The 21971-nt window shown below is 48.2% G+C and overlaps 1 protein-coding gene across 2 annotated transcripts; it reads right to left on the reverse strand.

Moving 5' to 3' along the window:
- Positions 1-5960: 5960 nt before the first annotated feature.
- On the reverse strand, positions 5961-21227 carry LOC144587961 (deoxyribodipyrimidine photo-lyase-like). Of its 2 annotated transcripts, none has more exons than XM_078389726.1 (10): positions 20924-21227; positions 18258-18715; positions 17495-17640; positions 16712-16894; positions 15630-15788; positions 13339-13537; positions 11879-12031; positions 10416-10537; positions 8334-8493; positions 5961-7505 (listed from the first exon to the last, which is right to left on the reverse strand). In XM_078389726.1, exons 2-10 carry the CDS (start codon positions 18598-18600, stop codon positions 7354-7356), a joined length of 1617 nt encoding a protein of 538 aa, XP_078245852.1. In that variant the 5' UTR covers positions 18601-18715; positions 20924-21227; the 3' UTR covers positions 5961-7353. The 2 variants fall into 2 exon arrangements, with proteins under 2 accessions (XP_078245852.1, XP_078245851.1); XM_078389725.1 differs by having other exon boundaries at positions 18258-18738.
- Positions 21228-21971: the final 744 nt, after the last annotated feature.

The raw sequence follows: 21971 nt of genomic DNA on the forward strand, positions 1-21971 counted from the left end.
GTTTCCCATGTGGTTGACCAGACCAGATGGGCGGGATATAAATCAAATAAATAAATAAATAAATAAATAAATAAGTAAGTAAGTAAGTAAGTAAGTAAATAAATAAGTAAGTAAGTAAGTAAGTAAGTAAGTAAGTAAGTAAGTAAGTAAGTAAATAAATAAATAAATAAATAAATAAATAAATAAATAAATAAATAAATAAATAAATAAATAAATAAATAAATAAATGTTTGACACTGTTTGTCTCCCCACCTTTCCATCTCATTTAAGCTGTCAGTCTCCTCTTTCCCAGTTCAGTGAGAAAGGGAGCAGAAACTGGTTTCTCAGTTTCTCTGCCTCTGAGGAACTGCTTTCTATCATTCCAAGTCAGAGTTTGGAAGTAACTAGTAACAGAGAAATCTGTTATTTTAATTCCTTTTCCCAACCGTGACTGCATAAGTAAATTACACTGCTCTTGTAGATAAAGAAGTTGTAAAACTTATTTTTTTTAATAGTGTAAAATTTATTTTGTAATGTAACTAATGTAACTTTAAAAAGTTACATTAGTAGTTAACAGGAGCATGGCCTCACTCAGTGGTGGAAAAGGAATATCCTGCCTTGTTCAAGGGGTCGCTACCTCTGGACCTCGTGTGCTGTTGAATTGTTGAGATAATGACAGAAGACAAGCTCTTTTTGAATTTTAGAACAACAGTGTTTAGAAATCTAGGTGTTTTTTTTTAAGGTCACTCTTAAAGCTACTTTAGAGAAATGGAGAAAACAAAGAGTTGCTTCTTGAAAATTGCAGCTGTAACTATAACTACCTTTCGGGGTGCTTCGACACAACGCCTGTAACTACGCTTAACTTTCCAAACGTTACATCCAAGTGTTCTAGAACTCAGCACCAGCCACATTTCCTTTTATTCCTCTTTCTATCTAGAGGATGATTCCAGCACCCGAGAAATTTCACCCTTTGCTGTGTATGAAAAAGGTCTACTTTCCACCCAGCTGGTGCATCTCTCTAATTATAGTAGCTAGTATTAAACTATTTATTTATTTAGTGTCATCTATAGGCTGCCTTTCCCTTCATTAGGGGACTTAAGGCGACTCACAAAGCTAAAATAGGTAAAATTTAAGATTATAAAATCGAAAAGAAATTAAACTCTAATAATAATTTAAAATACATTAAACTTTTTTTAAAAAAAAACTTTAAAATGTATCAAGTTTCTTTTCATGGAGCGTCATGGTTCCATAGCCAGAGCCCTCCACTAAATGTGGGACTTTGGATTTATTTGTTTTTATTTTTATTGATTGAATTATTTATGATACAGCTACCCGAACTCAGTAGGTAGCTGACCGTACCAGGAAATCCTGCAGCTAGAATTTGGTTAGTTTTTGATACGTGCCTTCAAGCTGTGGCCTGATAGGACTTTCAAGACACGTGTGATATTTTAGGAATGACGTTACCTGTTCCCCCAGTGAGCTTCCATGATTGAGCAGGGATTCGAATCCAGATCTCCTGAGTTGTAGCCTGGCACTCTGTCTATGATACCACATAGAATTCTGGTGGCTTTAACAACAACAACAACAACAACAACAACAACAACAACAACAACAACAACAACAACAACAACAACAACAACAACAAGTCCTCAGAAGAGTTTCAGGCTACACCCAAGTCTTGGCAAGGTTCTGTCTCCAGCGATGGCCCCATCTTAAGTATGAGGAAGAAGAACATGGTTGGAGATTTCCGGGCTCCATGGGGGCTGCAAGGTATTTAGGGGGAATTTCCTGTCTTGTAGGTCTGGCAGGTGGTTTAAAGCTCTGGGTTTCAGAACGCTAATCCTTCACATGCCTGCCTGACACTCCCCCAGGAAAACATGGGGCCAGATCTGGTTCAAAGAGATTAGTTCTGGCAGCCTCACAAATCTCTTGACACCCAATGAGGAAAGCAGGCCCTCGTGGTGAGGCTCGTACCAGGAAATCAAGAATAAATGGCCTCTCTGGATTCAAGACAGAAGAGGCAGCTCTGTGGGGGGGAACAGAACGATACACCTGCCAGGTGGGCTCCGTTGAGTACCTGCTCGGCCACTCTAGGGACAGAATACTCAAGACCAAGAAGACCTTTGGGCAAATCCAGCGCAACTCCTTCTGTTCTTGCGGCTGTGCTGTTTGAAACCTCTCTGCTTCTTGGCTATGAACGTCATAGCTTCAGTGGTCTGGAACAGATCCTAAGCACTTCCACTCAATGTGTACACCAGGCACACAAAACTCATGCCCTAAATGCGTCCAAAGTGGCAAAGCAGGACTGCAGTTGAACATTAAGAAGGCAAGAATCGTTACTATCGAAATATACAACTTTAATGTTGACAATGAAAAAACTGAAAGAGTTAAGAGATTTTATATTCCTGGATTCAATCATCCACCTAAAGGGAGACAGCAGTGAAGAAATCAGAAGATTGAGACTCAGAAGGGCAGCAATGAAGCCACATGAAAAGATCCTCCTGGGCAAAGATATGTCATTGAAGACTGGGGCCCAGATCACGGAATGTTCATAAACATTCCAACTTTTCTTTGGTTTATGGGGGGGGGGACACGAACTTCGCAGCATAAATGAAACTGTGAACATACAAGGATGTTGCAAGGAAGGGAGAAAGCAGCAGTACCAATAGTAATGTGTGAATAACTATGGGATGTCAAATTGATTTTGACAGGTTGTCCCTTCTCAGTTTAAACTGCTCAAATCTATTTTACTGTCCCTTCCTCTGGTTCTTCCCCCACAGCAGGGAATCAAACTTCTAACCACTGGATGACCCAGTCAGCTTAGTCAGGTATTAGAACTGAGCATTATGAATGGAGCCCTGGGAAAGTGAGATGATGGAGGAGGAAAAAAAACTCATTAAAAAAACCAACCCAAATGTGTGAACTTCAGGATTTGGGGGGTTTGCTTGGATCTGTCTGTTACATCATTTATATGAGAGTAGAGAAACTGAAGAAATAAAAACAGATGCGTGTGAATCCCTCCCACACAGACATCGCCAGGGCACTCCATATCTCTGTATGTGCCGCTCTCCGAATTTCAAAACGGTCCTCTCCATTACACCGTGTTCTTGGTTATAGCTTTTAGGCTGTTAAATTAATGATGGAGGCCAGGCTGGGATTTCCCCTCTCTGGGGTTTGTTTTTTTAATAAACCTTTCTTCCTCCATGCCCCTTTCTTATTCATGCATGTAAAGCCACCCCTTCCAGTAAGACATGATCCTGAGCCAGTTTCCTCATTCCACGTGAACGGGTGAGCAGCTCGCCAGCCAGCCTGTTTTCCATACCTGTCCTTCAACAGGTGATCCACGCACAAGAAGAAGGGGGTGTCGTGGAAAGAGCGTCAGATGAGGCCTCGGGGGAGATATGGGTTCATCACTCCATACTCAGGGGAGTTGGCCAGCAATGGTAAACAACTTCTTGAGCGCAAAACCCGAGGAGGCTTGCTATAAGCCAAATGTGACTTGATGGCGGTGGAAGCAACAATCAGCAAAACTGCTCTGCCTGCTTTTTGTAACAATTTTACCTGGCAAAGGGATATAGGCCTTGAAAACTTTTGCCGAGAATTTTGTGCCTTTTTAGCTACCCGGCTGGATAGCTCAGTGGTATCTCAGGTATCTGCCAGAGACTGGCAGTTCAATTCCGCACTTTGCCTTCTGCAAGATGAGCCAGCCTGGGGAGCCTTGGGCCAGCTGCCCAGCCTCAGAGCACCCCAGAAAAAGGGGATGAGAAACCACCTCTATGTACACTCTACTGTACCTGGGAAGCAGTGAAAAGGGTATTGTAAGTCAGAAATGCCTAGGTGGCACATGATTTATAGTAGTAAAAGTGTTCATCCAACACATTTTGGAATGGGTCTAATTATCATCTTTACACCTAGTCCTTAAGGTCTCATCATTGTTCTAAAGCTGCCTAAGCTAATTGGCTGGATACTTCCGAAATTTAACAATGAATCCGACAGCTTCACTTCTTAGAGTTAACGACTGGCTGAGGCTCATTTATTTTATCAAACTAACTGGATTCGTCCGTTTCTGTGGGGCAGCGATGAAGCCAAAATGAAGACATGTGCCAACCAACCCACAGCTGGATTTCCCTTCCATTTCTGATGCATCATCTTTGGGATATATCAGAAATAGAAAGTAACTTAGCTTTGTGGCTTTGTGTCACCTCCCACACTCTGCTCATAACCGGCTTTTAATCTAGATTAGAATGTGAGCAGAGTTATGGAGGATGAGAAGTTGAAAAATGTTATTTTTTCAGAGTACAGCTCGCAGAATCTGGAAATTCTGGGGGATTAAGGTCCAAAAAAGTAACATCTCCAAACTCTAAGGAAGATCACACCCCGGAAGGTTACTAGGACTGGTTAGCATTTGAGTGCACCTTAGATTTAGATTTAGATTTGACATTCTTCAGTCTTGAGAGACTAATGGTAACGTGCTCTGAATAGAGGTCTTGGAACAGCGTCTAGTGTGGCTGAGGAGGCCAATTGGAAAGTGACAATCCCTTCCACACTGAAGACAAACACAATCTGTCCCCTGTCCAGCTCCCTGGTTTTGCTGCTTCTGGGACAGCCTCTTGGCCTCAGCCTGCTGGACAAGGGTCTCTTCAAATTGGGAGAGGCCGTGATGCACCGCCTGCCTCCATGCTGAACGCTCAGATGTCAAGGTTTCCCATCTGTGGAGGTCCATTCCTAAGGCCTTCAGGTCCCGCTTGCAGATATCCTTGTATCACAGCTGGGGTCTCCCTCTGGGGCGCTTTCCCTGCACTGATTCTCCATACAGGAGATATTTCAGAATCTGACCATCAGCCATTCTCATGACATGCTCGAGCCAATGTAGACGTCACTGTTTCAGTAATGTGTACATGCTAAAAATTCCAGCTCATTCCAGGACTACTCTATTTGGAACTTTGTCCTGCCAGGTGATACCAAAAATACATCAGAGGCAACATATAGGTGTTCAGCTTCCTCTCCTGCCGTGCACAAAGGGTCCAGGACTCACTGCAGTACAGGAGTGTACTCACGACACAGGCTCTAGAGACCTGGATCTTGGTGTATGCCATCAGCTTCTTATTAAGCCAGACACTCTTTGTGAGTCTAGAGAACATGGTCGCTGCTTTGCCAATGCATTTATCCAGCTCGACATCTAGAGAGAGGGTGTCAGAGATCCTCCAGCCAAGGTACACACAGTCATGAACAACCTTCAGTGCAGGGTTATCGATCTGCTTGTCGGCTTTCACCCTAAACCCCACGCACCCCGTGAGGTTAACAGACCATGGCGAGATAGCACCTTACTGGCTGGGGGGTGCCCAGCTTAAGGTGGGCAGTATCTACCTAGTGAGGTACAATGACCTCTCCCACCATCGGAGCTAGCAAAGACTTATAACTGGTAACTGCTACTTCCTGTGTTATTTCAATGTTATTTGCGAAGCTAGAGTGTCCTCTGCAGAGCATGAAGCCTGGGTAAAACAATATGGAGGATAGGCTGTTACCCAAGCAGCAAATCCCCCCTCTCCACGTCGCTGAAAAAGTCCAATGGAAAGGCAAGAGCCAATACAACTGGTTCCAGCAACATTGGAGGAGTTGCTCTGATAGGTAGCCAGGTCCTAAACCATAAAGGGCTTCATAAGTTTTTCTGGTATTTTGTGTTCAGTGGAGAGAGATGGGGAAGGGTGCTTCAAACGTTTAAGTACTCTACTAGCCTTGCTTGGTTGGTGGGGTGGGCACATGGTGAGAGGAGAAACGATCCACTCTTTTTAAAAAAAAAATTAAGACACAGATCCAACACTGCACAGTCCCCCCTCCCCCACAAATCTATGTTCCAAAACTGCACTTTCTAGAAACCTTCAAAACAGCCACGTGGCACGTTGCTCCAGGGTTGTGTTTGTGGATTTGTGGCAAGCCTGAATTGTTTCAAGAATACAAACACCTCTGTTTTGCTTTTGTGGTTTTTTTTTTTTACTAAAATGTTTTATTATAGAAGCACATTCAATTCATAGAAAAACATCTTGCAGTGCAATGCAAGTAACAGTCACTCCCTGCCATTTGCTTCTGTCGCCAAACGGATTTGCTGCTTGGTGAAGATCAGAGCGTTAATGCTGTAGCAACCCTGAGTTTCAGAAAATCCAAAGATAAGAAGAAAAAACTCTGCTTCGCAAGACATGTACTTAAGATGAACTGGGACAACCCAGGTACCTCCAATCCCAGAACTGAGAGAAGCAGCAAAAGCTTGCTGAGGTTTTACAGCTGGCTTCTCTGGATGTAGGCTGCTTTCACACCTCTGAAGCCAACAACCCAAACTCTTTGCTTCCACAGGAAAGATGATGGCAGTTGCCCTCCCCTTTGCCAAAGAGCTACTGGTCGTCCCTTCCCTCGTGCAAGCAACCGCGTAAGCAGCAAGCCTAAGTCAAGAGTGACGTCAAGCCTTAATTACACAGAGGAGCAAGGAATTCTTTGCCTTGACGGCGATTCCCCAGTTAAGGAAAGAACCGACCGATGGGGCTCCCCTGTCTTCCCCCTTTCTTCCCAGCCCCTCGATTCCAAGGAATCATTCATCAATTCTTGGGGGGAAAGGGGAACCGCACACCTCATACTGCTCTCCTCCGATCCCCGGACAGAGGTGAGCAAAAGGTAGCCCTCCAGGTATGGGGTAGTCAGGGCAACTCCTGGTATGGAATCCCGGCAGCCAGACCAAGAGCTGGCGGGACACGACTTTGCCCGCCTTTGCCTTAAGATTAAAAGCAGAAGCGGGACGCCTCGTGAAGCTTGAACCGCCCCACACCTCTGGGTCTAGAGGTATCGGCCATTCAACAAGTGATTTCTTCAAAATCAACACTGTCTGGCTGTTTCTTGATGACATACAGTTTTTACCTCTGCTCATCTGGCAGTCGTGCCTCTGAACCCGATGGATGTTCTGGCACTGTAGGGGTGGCTGTGCAGCTTGAATTGTCCCCCGGGATGGGGAGGGAAGGAGGTGATGGGCGGGGGGGGGGGGGCTGACCAAAGCCCAGCCAACAGTTTCAAGCAGCTCTACCTGGCCTCAGCCCAAGTGCTCTTCCAAATCGGGAACAGCAGAGGCCGCTGCTCATTGGAGAACGAGGGGCTCCCCATAAAAATTCAAAGAAGGGGAATATCTCTTTTGAGGAGACCCCCCCACCCTGCCCCCAGTCTTGAGCCTATTCCAGGTCGATCTGCTTGATGGGCCAAGGCAGGGCGACCTGAGATCTACAGAAGGGACCTGATTTTTTTTCTCTCTCTCAACGTTTTAGGAAGGGGGAAAGTAAGCCCTCTATATGGTCGTCGACACTAAAAGTCCCCCCCCCCGCGGCCTTACGCTGGCTACTAGGCAAGCTTGCGGGGGTTGTATTTGCGTTCAAACTGGCCGACGTCGAACTTCCTCTTGCAGCCGGCGTAGTTCATGTAGCGGATCTTGCCGAAAACGGCCCGTTCGGTCCAGCCGTGGTCGTGCGTCCCACAGATGGACCACATGCAGCCTAGGGGAGACAAAACGAGACACAGAAAAGTAGACTTTGTCTACAGGGGCGGGGTATAAATTCAATAAAAGTAAAAAGTAAAGTAAAGGATTGGACGCTGGTGTCGTTCCCTTTGCGAGCAAGCTAGCAAACATGGAGTAACTTGAACTGCAAAGCATGCCAAGGGCGTGGGCCAGACAACCTCCTACACAACAGGGCAGACTTAAACTCTTAATGGGTATCTCCCTCTACATTTTCGGGTCTTTATAGGATGTGCAGAATTACAAAGCCAAATGGAAAGGGATCCAGGATTTCGCTCCTTCTCCCGCCCAGAAGAGTGAAGGGAAATATCAGATAAACTCTTTCATAGCCACCTTCTGTTTTCTGAGTCAAAAGTAAGCCTTTAGCCTTCCTAGAAATTTCAGAACTACAACGCCCATGACGGCTTCCTACTAGACATGCTGGGAGGGGTTGATGGGCATTGTAGGTCCAAACATCTGGCTACACAAACGCTACAATTCTATTTTTGGACTCCAATTCCCAAGAATTGATGAATGATTCCTTGGAATCGAGGGGCTGGGAATTGTGCCAGCCACAATTTCTGATCACGACTGGTCTCTCAAGTCCAGTCGTGTAGCAACCCGAGAGTTTCTAGAGAGGAGAAGAGAGATGCCCCCTCCTATCGGGCCTTGCTTTGGAGCAAAACGTTAGCCCCCAACACTGTATGAAACCCCCCCCTTCCCTTCCGAACACCAGACACGGAGGTGGGCCACAGCCGCCTGACCAGGATCTGCCTCCGGCGATCCCTCAGCTCTTGAGCTGGACTTATAACAGCCCGGTTATACTCACCCACATAGCCATTGGGGTCCCTCCCATCCAGTTCGTAACGGTCGTTGAGGTAAATGCTGAATTTCAGGGCTTCTTCTGGAGAATTGGTCCACTCCAGGATCTTCTTAGCCCAGTACATCCGCAGGAAGCCATGCATCTTCCCTTCATGAACCATCTGGAGCTGATACAACAGAGGGTCGGAGAGAGGAGGAGGTGAGCTACGAAGACTGGACCGCTCCTCGGAGAAAAGTGGAGCCATGGAGCGCAATGTCTACTGCTCTGTGGACTGATGGAGCGCTGTAGCACTAAACACACAAATGCGCAAGAAGAGGCTACCAGTACCACCCAGTTTCCGCCAGTGGGCAAAGAGATTCTTCCAAGAATCTCCGAAGTGGGGTGTGGGAGCCACGCATTGTAGGCCACCAGCAATTGAAAATGCGTTCCCTCTGAGGGGCAGGTGGTTATGTCCTGTTCCGCAACCTTGTTGAGCCCTTGTAAAACCACTGCAGCTCATGGCTAGCACAGAGCTTGGGAAGTTACTTTTAGAAAGGAATTAGTTACAGTTCTAAAGTACCCCCCCAATTAGTTAATTATAATTTTTTAAAAATTTAAAAAGCAATTATTTTCATTTCTGTAACATTTCTTCAGAGGCAAATGAAATATAATTGCTCTTTTTTTAAGCTCTAGATGCTGCAAGCCACTAGCCTATGGTTCTAAATACATACAGTGGGGTCTCTACTTAAGAACTTAATCCGTATTGGAAGGTGGTTCTCAAGTTGAAAAGTTCTTATGTTGAATCTGCATTTCCCATAGGAATGCATTGAAAACCATTTAATCCGTATCTGCTCTTTTCCGTCCATAGAAACTACAGTGGAACCTCTACCTAAGAACTTAATCGGTTTTGGAATGGTGTTCTTAAGTTGAAACATTCTTAAGTTGAAGCAAAATTTCCCATAGGAATGGACTGAAAACCAATTAATCCGTTCTGGCTGTTTTTTTGTTATGTAGAGGTGCGTTCGTACATTGAAGCATTAGTTCCCATAGGAACTAATGCAAAGCTGGTTAATACGTACTCTACCACTAGGGGGAGAATTTTTTTTAACCTAAGATGACCTAAGGTTAAAAAAAGAGCAGGAAAGGTTTTTTTTCCTGTTCTTATCTTGGATTTCTGTTCTCAAGTAGAAGCAAAATTTAGCAAATGGAGCTGTTCTTAAGTTGGATTGTTCTTAAGTAGGGACGTTCTTAAGTAGAGACCCCACTGTACTTTCTTTTCATCCACCACATCATCATCTTAACTTGCAGAAATGAGCATCATGCTTGAAACGAATTAGATTCCTTCTCCATCACTGGATGGATTCACTCACAGGTGGACTAAAATAACTTAAAAATTACAGCTCCACCCTAAAAGGAATGCTTTTCCTTTCTTAATTACCATTAGGACCTACTTATATCTTTGTTGCTGGAAAAAAAAAGGAATTCATTACAGTACCCAGTTACTTCTAAGCTCTGGCCTATCCCATCATGCAACGTGGACCATTTTAAGGCAGTACTTTTCCATTTTGAGTAACTACTGGCCTGGTCTCAATGGGGGTAAACCCAAGTTCTAGTATCATAAGACAGAGAGAGAAGATATTTAAAAGGTGGCCTTCCTCAATCAAAACGGCCTCCCGTGGTACTGGACTACAGTTCCCATCACTACACTGCTTGGGGGTGATGGGAAATGTAGTCCTAAGCATCGGGAGGATGTTGGCCCGAGGACCACGGATGGACCATCTCAGCAGAAGACACGAATCTCGATACAGACTGTCAGCGTATGCGCCAGGAACACCAACCGAGAGCTGTCTGATCCTGCACATTCCCCTCGTTGGAAGTTTTGCTCTAGCAGAAAAGGGCGGCTGTCGCACACGCCCTTGGCTGAAGAACAGCACCCTCCATCTTCCTGGGATGGTCGTCCTGTTCTCCTCGAGCGTGCACCTTTGCGAGGGACCCGCGCAGAGGGAGAAGGCGCTCGCCTAGCCAGCCAGATCCACCCCACCAACCCTGGAGAGAACGGCGTCACTGATGTCACCGCCCTCCTCCCATCCTGTCTGAAGTCCTGCTTACCTGCGCAGCGTTCCAGAGAGGATCGTGGGTCTTCCCTTCTTCCAGCTGCTTCAGGGTGTACAGGTGAGACCTCTTGTCTTTCGCATGCAGCTGCAAGGTGGTCTGTGCCCAGTCATAAGCACCTTTGCAAGGGGGGTGGGGGAATGGTGTAGAAAACAGCAATAATAATGGTTGTTTTTATTTCAACTGATTTTATTTCAACTGGAGCACTCTCTGGGCAGTTTACAACATACTTATGCAAACAATTTGCCCTCCTCCCGCCCCCCCCCCAGCCAGCTGGGTACTCATTTTACCAACCTCAGAAGGATGGAAGGCCGAGTCAACCTTGAGCCGGTGATCTGAGCCCATCAGGATTGGACTCAGCTCGTGAGAAGAGTCTTGACTGCAATACTGCAGTTTAACCCACTGTGCCATGGGACTACATCAATTGAAAATTCACTCTACAAAATCAACTGCTCATGAAAACCTAGATAAACACATCCTTTCTTCTCACTTATTTGGAAGGATGATGGGAAAGAAAGAAATCTGTTTTTTAACAGTTCCAAATTATAAAACTTAAATCTTGCATCAATCCCTCTGCACTCCTTCTGAAAGTCGGCAGACTCGGTCCCCTCTGAAGGGGCCACTACTCCTGAAAACCTCGTATTGCAGCTACCAGCAGTTCACTTTTTTACACAACCCAAACATAGGGACGTGGTGGTGCTGCAGGTTAAACTGCAGAAGCCTCTGTGCTGCAAGGTTGGAAGGCCAAGAAGTCGTAAGATTGAATCCACGCATCGGAGGAAGCTCCCCTCGCTTGTCCCAGCTCCTGCCAACCTAGCTGTTCAAAAGCATGTAAAAATGCAAGTCGATAAATAGGGACCACCTCAGAGGGAAGGTCACGGCGTTCCGTGTCTAGTCGCGCTGGCCACGTGACCACGGAAACTGTCTACGGTCAAAACGCTGGCTCTACGGCTTGGAGACGGGGATGAGCCCTAGAGTCGGACACGACTGGACAAAAATTGTCAAGGGGAACCTTTACCTTTACTAAACATAAAGCTGTGCAGAACAACCCCCCTAGCAATGGTCAGTTTCAGCAGGGCTTGAATCCCCCCTTCTGCAAATTACAGTCCAATTCTTACAGAACGAAATATGATCACTGTTGAGTTTTAAGGACTGTTAGTAATAAAAGCTTAGACGTCTGAAGTCATGACACAAACTCAGCCAACTTGGGCCGCCTCTGAATTGGTCCAAGCCAAAATTATCCACTTTCACAAGCGCTCACATCACAGCCTGAACTGATTCTTCCCTGCACAAGCTTCAAACACCCACACGCAGCACTGGATGAGCAAAAGTAATTGTGTTTTTGCAAAGTGTTTATTCTGTTTGCACTCTCAAGAAACACGCGGCACGATCAAGCCCGCGCCTGTTCCCAGTCTTCCACGCAGAACAGAGCCAAAGCAAAGCCAGCCCGCCTCGCTTACCTTCAACTCGGTCATAGTTTTTATTGTAATAGCAGAAGTTGTCTGCCAGTTCCCGGCGCACCACGGCCTCCTCAATGAAGGCTTCCACAGAGTCCTTGCACCTGCTGCGGTGCTGGCGCACTTCCAAGATGGCGCGCTGAACCGAAACCTGACCTGTTGGGAGGAGCCACAGATGACACATACGTATCACTTTGCAGCATCCTGAATATTTTTTTTTTACATTTTCCCAAATCCATTCCATGACTCCAAACAATGCAGACTGAATCACAGAACGGCATTAATTGGAAGGTTCCCCCAAAGATCATCCAGTCCAACCCCTTACCCAAGCAGGAAAGCCACACCTTTACGCATCCCTGACAGGTGGACACTTAACGGCAACAAATATTGGTGCTGGGAAGAAGTGGCATCTTGTCCCACCCACTGTACCTAGGGTCATGAACCCCGCCCAAAGGAAGAGGAGAATATGCTAAAAAAGGGGAGTGAATAGCGCTGGAAAAGGGGTGCTGTCCTCTGAAGATGCCGGCCACAGAGACTGGTGAAACGTTAGGAAGAACAACCTTCAGAACACGGCCAAAGAGCCCGAAAAACCCACAACAACCATTAGATCCCGGCTGTGAAAGCCTTCACGAATACGATTTACCCTTCTCTTTTACCGAGCTTTTATTTGGGGGGGGGGGAAGAAAGCAGAGGGAAATCTTTCTCTTAACTTGTCTTCGTGGCTCCCCAAAGTCAAGCCCCCCCCCTACCATTTATCTGGAACATCAGAAAAATCTAAAAACCACCTTAGGGGAGATCGGAGAGCACTTTTCAAAGACTTGAAAGGCAGTCCTCCAAAGGAGGGGCAGGATCTGTTCTCGATCATCCCAGAGTGCAGGACATGCAACCATGGGCTCCAGCTAAAGGAAGCCTGATTTAGGCTGAATATCAGGAAAAAGCTTCTTAACTGTTAGAGCACCATGACAATGGCACCAATGACCAGGAAGCAGGTAGTGAGCACTCCAACGCTGGAGGCATTCAAAAGAAAAATGGACAACCATCTTCCAGATCTGCTTTGATTCGGATTCCTGCATGGAGCAGGGGTCTGTGCTCCGTGGCCTTACAGGACCCCTTCCCATGCCATTATACTAAGATTATTCTATGATCTATGATTATGATTCTTGGCAATAAAATTGCAATCATAATAAAATACATGACTAACCATTTTGTAGTCATTTCTGGATAGCTCAACAAAAACTGCTTCCTGAGAGTAGGCACTTAACTCTGTTTCTAGAGGAGATAACTTTCTTAGCTGTTATTTCAGTGTGCAGGGAACAGCCGGCTCCTTTGGGGGGTAACGATGGTCTTTGATTCCACAAAAAGAGTTAAAATAACAACACAGCATGACTTTTGAGACCAGAGTGTCCAGAATCCCTGACTCTTCCTGGATTTGCGCCCGAAAAGAAAGTCACCTTCTCACTCACCAAAGTGGAACCAAGGAGAGAGCTGGCTGAGGGCTGCTCGGTTGGGGTTGTTCCTGTCCGCGCTAAAGAACTTGAGCCGCTCCCGGATGAATTCCTCCAGCATCATCAAGCCGGAGGTTGAGCCTGGCTTGGCCCACTCCACCTCCTTCACCGAACGGTCAACCTGCAGGCTGGCATAGCAGGCGTCCCAGTTGATAGGCTTAAAAACCAGGGGAAAAAAAGAACAGCAGTGAAGACCCGTAGCAGGGAACAGCCCCTGAAGACAGGTAAAGGTAAAGGTCCCCCTTGACATTTAGTCCAGTCGTGTCCAACTCTAGGGCGCAATGCTCATCCCCATCTCCAAGCCGTAGAGCCAACATTTGTCCGTAGACCGTTTCCATGGTCGCGTGACCAGCATGACTAGACACGGAATGCTGTGACCTTCCCACTGTGGTGGTACCCATTTATCTACTTGCATTTTTACATGCTTTCAAACGGCTAGGTTGGCAGGAGCTGGGACAAGTGACGGGCGCTCACCCCGTCGTGTGGATTAGATCTTACGATTGCTGGTCTTCTGACCTTGCAGCACAGAGGCTTCCGCCGTTTAACCCGCAGTGCCACCACATCCCATTTAGACAAAGTCCATTCCAAATCCCTAATAATGCACTGGACAGGGATGGGTGCAAACAGGAGCTGGGTGCAAACAGCAAAGCAGCTGCTTGATTCGTCTGAAATGTGGCATTGGAAGAGACCTTTGGGCACATCTTGGACTGCCAGAAAGATGAACAAGCGGGTCCTCGATTAAATCAACCCCAAACTCTCTCTGCAGGCAAAAATGTTGAAACCGAGGATGTCCTACTTGGGTCACACGATGACAAGGCAGGATTTTCTGGAAAAAGACCATCATACTAGGAAAGGCAGCAGGAAAAGAGGAAGACGAGATTGACTAACTCCCTAAAGGAAGCCCTAAGCTTGATTTTTTAAGAGTCGAGCAGGGCTGTTGAGGACGGGGGATTTTGGAGATCGTTCATTCATAGGGTCATCGTTAAGTTGGAAGCGACGTAACAGCGCATACAACAACATTTTCTACCAGGTTGGGGCCTGACAGAGATTTTAGGCTACCGAACCTGTCTGCTCTGGAACACAGGGCGATTCATTGAAGGAAGAAAAGAGGGAACCTCAAGGCAGAGCTTAGATTAAGTTTACTTCTTTGGGCTCTCGTTCTCACAATGCCTTCTGAGCGTTAGCAGAAACTTTTCTACTCTTTATACAACGAGCACCTTATCTTAACGATAGAACCTCTGGACTCCCGTGTTGACTAGAAAATTCAACACAAGACAGCGTGGGAAGCGAAGACTTTAAGTTAGTTATTCATTGTGCCAAAGAACATCCCAGAGGTTGGTCAACTGAATTTCGGGATGAGATGGGGGACGGTAATGAATCTGCCCCAGTTTTTAGTCCAGATTTTAAAAGGTTTCTTCAAGGGGGTGAATTGTCGCTTCAAAAATACATCCAGCCCTTGGGCTTAGTTCGTCCAGACTGAAACACGAAGCAGATTCGCCGTCCTCGCAACCTCCAGATCACCACCCGACCCAGAAATCCTGGCAGCAGCTACTGGCCAGCACGCCTTGAGAGGTGGATTCAAGCCATTCACGGAGGAAGGGAGCGCTAGAAAATCCCTTAATGGAGCTTCATGGTCCCAAAGCAGTCTATCTGTGAAGGCAGAGCAGGGAGGTGACATCTGGAGAGAGCGGTCGCCTTCCTCCTCTTCCTTTCGAGCTCCCTGAAAGAATCAATCCACTACGAGGAGCCGGACGCTGGATGATCCTTCCATCGGAAATGGCGTGGCTCCTGGGTTCTTACGGAAGGGACTTCGGAGGCCTCTGTCCTCTGGGGTGGTCTGAGAAGCCGCTGCCACCATGTCCAGCGAGCGAATGAAACGGAGACGAACAAAACTTGACAGAAAGGCCGTCGCTGGGTGGGGACCATGGGCCACCGAGCATGACAAAGCCCATACCCGAAATTCCTAAGTGTGTGTTTATTTAGCTGTGCTGGCTGCATAGAACCTCCATATTCAGGGGAAATATATCTCAATACATCAGAAGACGAAGGCAAGTCAAAGGGGGAGAGCTGCTGCCTTTGGTGGTTCGCTTTTAGGCTTCCCAGAGGTGTTCTGGTCAGCCGCCGCTAGAAAAAGCACGTCGGGCTAAGCCAGATTTTCAACAAGACACTTCCTTCAGCCCTGAGGGTTGGCATAAGCGTCCGATTTCCTCCCTGCGACTCCCCCAACCAGAGGCAAAGGTTCTGCTTACCTCCGCCTGGAATCCTGCGGGATAAGGGTGCCTGGTGACAGGGGGAAATTCGGTGAGGAACTCGCCCAGCCGGTCGTGAATCTTGCGCCGGATCGTGCACGCCATGTACTCCTGCTTCTCGGAGGCCACCCAGCAAGGGACAATATTGTGAGCGTCCACCTGGCGAGAAAAAAATCGGAAGCAAAGACGTCGGAAAAGCCCAAACTGCCTTTCAGCCGTCACACCTAGGCAGGCAGCCGGCCTCCTCGGGCATCGGTTGCCAAAGGCTGACAAGGCATGGGGGGAAGGCACCTGGAACGAACTCTGTTTAAGGCAGAGGGTGAGAAGTGATTTTTAGTTCTTCTGGACTGCAGCTCCCAGAATCCCCCACTTGCCAGGGCCAGGGCATTCTGGGATTTTCTGTTCCAAAAAACACCCTTTCCTAGCTTTGCTTTGAACTTCTGTCTGGGATACCAAGTCATTATCCTTCAGCTTGGCAGTGATGCATTTATACTGAGAAAGGGGCTGATAAGCAGGTTAAGAATCGGAACATCACTGCAGGTTCCAGACTAACCATGTGTCGTGACACCAGCTTTTGATTGGCTGAACCCCTCTTCTCGAGACAAAAAAAAGGCAATCAATGAGGTATAACCAGGAAGACATAATTTACTTTACAAATGTTTACTGAGCTTTGCGGTGCAGTGGCTAAACTGCAGTCCTGCGGTCGAAATTCTGCTCACAACCCAGGTTCAATCCCTGGAAGCCAGCTCCAGGTTCACTCAGCCTTCCATTCTTCTAAGGTTGATAAACTGAGGTCTCAGCTTACTGGGGAGAGGGGGCAATGGGCAGCCTGGATAATTAAAATAGTAAACTCAGAGAATGCTTTAAGTGCTATGGGGCAGTATATAAGCAGCACACATTGCTCTTTGTGTGTGTGTGTGTGTGTGTGTGTGTGTGTGTGTGTGTGTGTGTGTGTGTGTGTGTGTGTGTGTGTGTGTGTGTGTGTGTGTGTGTGTGTGTGTGCGCGCTTTTACTAAGAAACACACACATCCAAACTCATCACCTCCTGGGCACCCCTGCTAGGCAGACGCCAGTTTCCTCACCTGCACGAAGGGCACCTCGGGGGGCAACTCATCCCGAACGTCTTGCACCCATTGCATGGGGAGCCGGAGGGGGGAAAAGTCGGTCACCACTCCGCCGATGCTGTGCTTCCTCACAAAGGGAGGGAGGGTGTCTTTGGCAACGCCGATCAGCAAGTGGAAAGGGATGCTGAGCTCCCGGCATTCCTGCAGAAGCAGGAAAAGAAAGAAGGGAAACACCATCCAAAAAGGGGACACCGCTTAGCCAGTGATGGTCGCCCATCATCTCCTCAACCCACGCCAACCCTGCCTCCCCTCAAAGAAAGCCACCGCTTCTCAGAAACTTTCCATCAGGTTCCTAACAAGTTTCTCCTCCAATGATCCCTCTCTTAACCCGAAAAAGATTAACTTTGAGCACGGGTGCAAGAATCAGATGGCAAATAACCAGCCTGCCTCGGCCATTGGGGGTCGGTGTGAGACTCTGCTCCAGGAGACACACCCGTCCGCTGAAGCGCTGTGCGCAAGATGGAGCCGAATGATGCAGGATCGGACCGGACCCTTTAAGGAGCTTTTTTAACCTCTTCTTTCTCATCACTGATCATGGGGAACAGCGGTAAAGGCCAAACCAGAAGGCTGGAGGGTGGCCTTTGGCCCAGGGCTAGACAAGCTTCACCCGTTTCTAGCTGGTGTGTGAATACCCTGTCATCTCCATCAGGGACCCACTTTCACGCCTCCAAAACCACCTTCTGGCGGCTCGCGTTCAGACCCTCTCTGCCTTCCATCCTCCCCTCCCTCCCCCCCCCATACCTGGGCCACTTCCTTGAGGCCTCGGAGCATGAAGCCGAAATGACGGATGGTGGCTTCCAAGAACTTCGGCACCAGGCAGAAGCAGACGTGTAGGGGAAGCTTCTGTTTCAAGGCCAGGCGCTGGGCGTACAGGAAGGCCCAGTTATCTAGGGAAGAAAAGCCCCAGGCAGAAGATTAGAGGACTGTTCCAACCCGGGCAGCTTAGTGGCCGCAAACGGACTGGGCATCCAAGGATCTGCACGCCAGCCTGCAAGCGTCCTCGAGGCAGAGGCAATGCCTAGTAGCAAACAGAAGGCCCTCCCTGCAGGGCTGGCGTGACTTCAGTGGGCCCCCGCTAAAGACCAGAGGCGAACAAAAGGGGTAACAACCAGCTGCCCACTGCCTTCTCCCTCCCTCCAGCCTAGAGCAGAGTTTCAAGGAGTTATTTTTGCATGCAGTTTCCCAGAATCCCATGCTCAGGCACTGGAGGATTCTGGGAACAATAATCCGGAGCGGTAAATAACCTTCCCGGGGGGACTGGGACCGACAGGAGCATCGCAGGCTGCTTTCTATTAAATCAGAAACACGCACACACACCCAGTCCATTTAGCTGACTCCATGGCGCTCTCCAGGGTTCTAGGTACCCTGGGAAGCCTGTGTTCTAGAACCCCGGAGCTGCAGACGCAAGGAGGATGTTCCTTGCCTATTGCAACAGCCTCTCTCTCTCTCAGCAAGAGTGGAAACGGGACGCTTCTGGGTGCAGCCCGCCATCCGCGGATCTCACCTTGCACCCTCTGGTCCCGGGACATCCAGTACAGGATCCCTCGGGCCCCTTCTTTGAGATTTGATTCCTCAGAGATCATGCGGACCCGTTTCTTGTTATACTTGAACTCTGCAACGGAAGGCGCCGCTTTCAGCCGCGCTTGCCTCACGGCCTCGGCCAGGGATCCAGCCCCTCTGCTGGCAGCATCCTCACCGGTCTTCATCCTCTTCACCTTCCCCGCACCCAGTTCTTCTGACACCGCTGAGGGGACGCTCCCATTGTCTGGGGCCGCACCGTCTTGGGCGGCTTTGTTTCCAGACTCTGCAGATCCAGGCGGCGTCCGTTTTCTCGTCTTTGGCGGCATCACGGGGTCTTGCCTCCAGGAACCAAGAGAAACAGCACAGCCCCCTCAACGACCCGGTAAAATCCAAACCAAACCAAATGTTGGCTCTGCTTCCTCCGAACAGGGTGGGAACAGCCTGGAATTAGGCAGAGAAGACCCCTGAAACAGACACAGAACACGGAAAGGCTACTTTGCCAGATGAGAAAGCACAGAATGGCCTAGAGACTTGTATACTTACTGCTGATGGCTTTGTTATTTATTTGAATTATTTTTATCCTGCCTTTATTTGTTTCTGTTTAATACACCACACATGTTAGTGTCACAGCCTTTCTCCTTAAAAGCAACCGGGACGGTTTACATCATTAAAGTACAATATTTCAAGCTAAAAGCAGCAAGCATATAAGTACCAGAAAGGGTCACCACACCAACTTGTTAAATAAAAACACCAAAACATGCTTAAAGCAGTAAGACACAACCATTCAATGTATTTTCGAAGGCTTTCACAGCCGGATCCAATGGTTGTTGTGAGTTTTCCAGGCTCTTTGGCCATGTTCTGAAGGTTTTTCTTCCTAAAGTTTCGTCAGTCTTTGTGACCGGCATCTTCAGAGAACAGAAGTCAGAACTCTGTGCCCTGGTGCAGTTTATTTGAATAGTTGAGTATTTATAGCTGTGGGATCAGCTTTTGTCCTTTTCAGGAGATGTCCTTTTCAGGAGACAATCACCCATCTCCTGAAAAGGACAAATGCTGATCCCACAGCTATAAATACTCAACTATCCCACAAACTGCACCAGAGCACAGAGAGAGTTCTGACTCTCCTGTCCTCTGAAGATGCTGGCCACAGAGACTGGAGAAACGTTAGCAAGAACAACTCTCAGAACAGGGCCAAACAGCCTGAAAAACCTACAACAACACAACCATTCATTTAAAAATGTCACTCAGGCAGCCAGGGACTGAGGGAAAGCTTGCCTGAAGAGCAAGGTCTTTGCCTGCTTGCAGAAGGATGGCAAAGACGGGGCCAGCCGGGTCTCCAGTGGGAGGGAGTTCCACAGTCTCTGGGAGCAGCCACAGAGAAGGCCCTCTCCTGTATCCCCACCAAGCACACCTGTGGAGGTGGTGGGGCCAAGAGAAAGGCCTCCCCTGAGGATCTTAACACTCAAGCAGGCTCGTAAGGGGAGACGCGGCCCTTGAGATAACTTGGACCCAAGCTTTATAGGTTAGAACCCTGACTTTGAAGTGGGCCTGGAAACGGAGATTATTATTTTTTACGGATGTTAAGTGGCCTTGGGTCCTTTTCAAGGAGAAAAGCAGGACGGAAAATATTTAAAATAAATAAAATAAATCCTGATGGACTCCCATCATGCCTCAGCATCCCGCCCCGCCCCCCGGCAAACTGGCAAGCCATGAAGTTCAAGAAGAACATTCGAAGGCCGTTTTCACCTCCCTCTTTTCACGCTTTCTCAGGTTTGAGCTTCCTCCTCCTTCGGCCCCCCCAAGAGGCTCTGGGTGGGACCATCCTGGGGGGGCAGCTCTGTGCCTCACCCTAGCCCTCCAGGAAGGATGCAACCCCAGAAGCATGCTGCCCCCCCCGCTCTGCCACCCACGTAGGCATCAGTGCCCTGGGGCGCATGGGGCAACCGAGGGCGCGCACTGCAGAGGTATTTGATTGTGTGTGTTTGACTTGTGTAATCTCCCAGGTGGAATTGGTGGCAGGGGGCCAAACCATCGAGAAAGTAACTTTTCTGCCCCTCAGCTCTCACACGACCCCCCCCCCACACAGTTTGCACTACCCCACGAGGAAGGAAAGCAAAAGGGAAGGAAAGCAAAACGAAGCTAGAAGGTCACTTTCTTTCAACCGTCATGATGTTTTGAGTAACAAAAAGCTAAAGCCAAAGTGGGGGAAAGTTACTTTTTTGGAGGGCCACACCCAGAATCACTCAACAGGTGTGCAATTCTGAGAGTCCCAATCTAAAAAAAGTAACTTTTCCGGGCACCCCTCTTTTTCGTTTCCATCTCATCTCTGTCTTTGCTTTCTCAATATCCCTTCTTTCTCTCTTCCTGCCCCCTTCCCCCCCCGTATCCAGTCCCCCCCCTTCCTAGTTTAGCGAAAGGGTCCGAGTGGCCCGCTTCTCGTTCCTTAGATTTATACGCTGCTTGTTATCCCCCCCCCCCGCTCCCGACTGCCTTGACTCAGGGAACACCAACCCTGCAAGGCGGGCCAGGAGGAACTTCCCAGCTGCAGAAGGGGGGGGACCTCCATTTGTAGAGCCTGAGCCGGGCGAGAGGAAGCCGGCCGGCGATCAATCATCGATTGATCGCCCCTCCCCCCCGGCCAAGAAAACTCACCGGCCACAACCGCTCTCCTCGTGGGCATCATCCGCCGCCGGTTCCCCCCCCCCCCCCGCTCGCCAGGCCTGGCTTACACAACGCGGGGGCGGGTCCTGGGCGGAGAGGAGGCGGGCAGGGCCCCCGATGAGCAACCCGGCCTCCCCGGAGGAGAGCAGCGGGGTTCTCCGACCGAGCCCAGTTCAGGCTTAAACTGCGAAAGTTCCTGGGGGGAGAGGGAAGGGAGGGGGGACTACAAATCCCAGCATTCCCCAGCCGGCCTGGTCGTAAGACATGCTGGGATTTGCGGTGCAAAAAAAAAAGCGATCTTTCCAGGCCCCCGCCCCCGTTGTGCTGCCCCCCCATCGCGCCTCCGCTGCAGGTTGTGAATGAAGGGCGGAGCGGATGGAACGTTGCAACATTTCGCGCAGCTGGCCTCTGACGTCACCTGTTGTTGTTTCTTTTGCTCAGAGCCACGTGACGGGCCTGCGCCCCGCCCCGCCTTCTCCGGCCCCAAAACCCGCCAATAGCAGCTGTCAAGCGAAACATGGATTTATTCTTTAATTTTTTTAATTAAAAAATGTATTTATGTATTTATTTATCACCCCACCTTTGTCCCCCAAAAGGACCCAAGGTAGCTTATGTTACAGTACCCCACAATATTAACAGCTAAAAACAGTAAATGATTCAAATATACTTTTTCTAAAAAAAATTAATAACATTATTTGCCAAATGTTAGGTCAAAGCGTTACTGAAAACCGATTTGGAAGCAACAAAAGACAAACCATCCGATTAAAAAAAAAACTCGTAGTTCACCCTGAGTTATGTAAGAAGATATGTATTATTCATGAGATACTATATGCTAATATGGTTGAGAGGTGGGCCCACAAGAGATGTTAAAAGGCAGAGCCTGGAAGTCTAAGGAAGTTAGTTGAAGTCAGTTCAGTAGAGTCTGTGTTAGGAATCAGAGAGAGGAGGGTAGTTTGGTGGGTCTGAGGAGTGGTTAGTCCGAGTTTAAACTGTGATAGTAACTATAGAAGGTTAATACTGAAGCTTGATGAAATTTTAA

Source organism: Pogona vitticeps, chromosome 3 (assembly GCF_051106095.1).
Source record: "Pogona vitticeps strain Pit_001003342236 chromosome 3, PviZW2.1, whole genome shotgun sequence".
Lineage (NCBI taxonomy): Eukaryota > Metazoa > Chordata > Lepidosauria > Squamata > Agamidae > Pogona > Pogona vitticeps.

Excerpts from the sequence above, each read along its gene's own strand:
- LOC144587961 (XM_078389726.1), bottom strand. The coding sequence starts at position 18,600 with ATGCCGCCAAAGACGAGAAAACGGACGCCGCCTGGATCTGCAGAGTCT. Across the intron at positions 15,789-16,711 it reads CCGAGGTGCCCTTCGTGCAG|GTGGACGCTCACAATATTGT; the intron begins GTGAGGAAACTG and ends TTTTCTCGCCAG. Across the intron at positions 13,538-15,629 it reads CCGCAGGATTCCAGGCGGAG|CCTATCAACTGGGACGCCTG; the intron begins GTAAGCAGAACC and ends CTGGTTTTTAAG.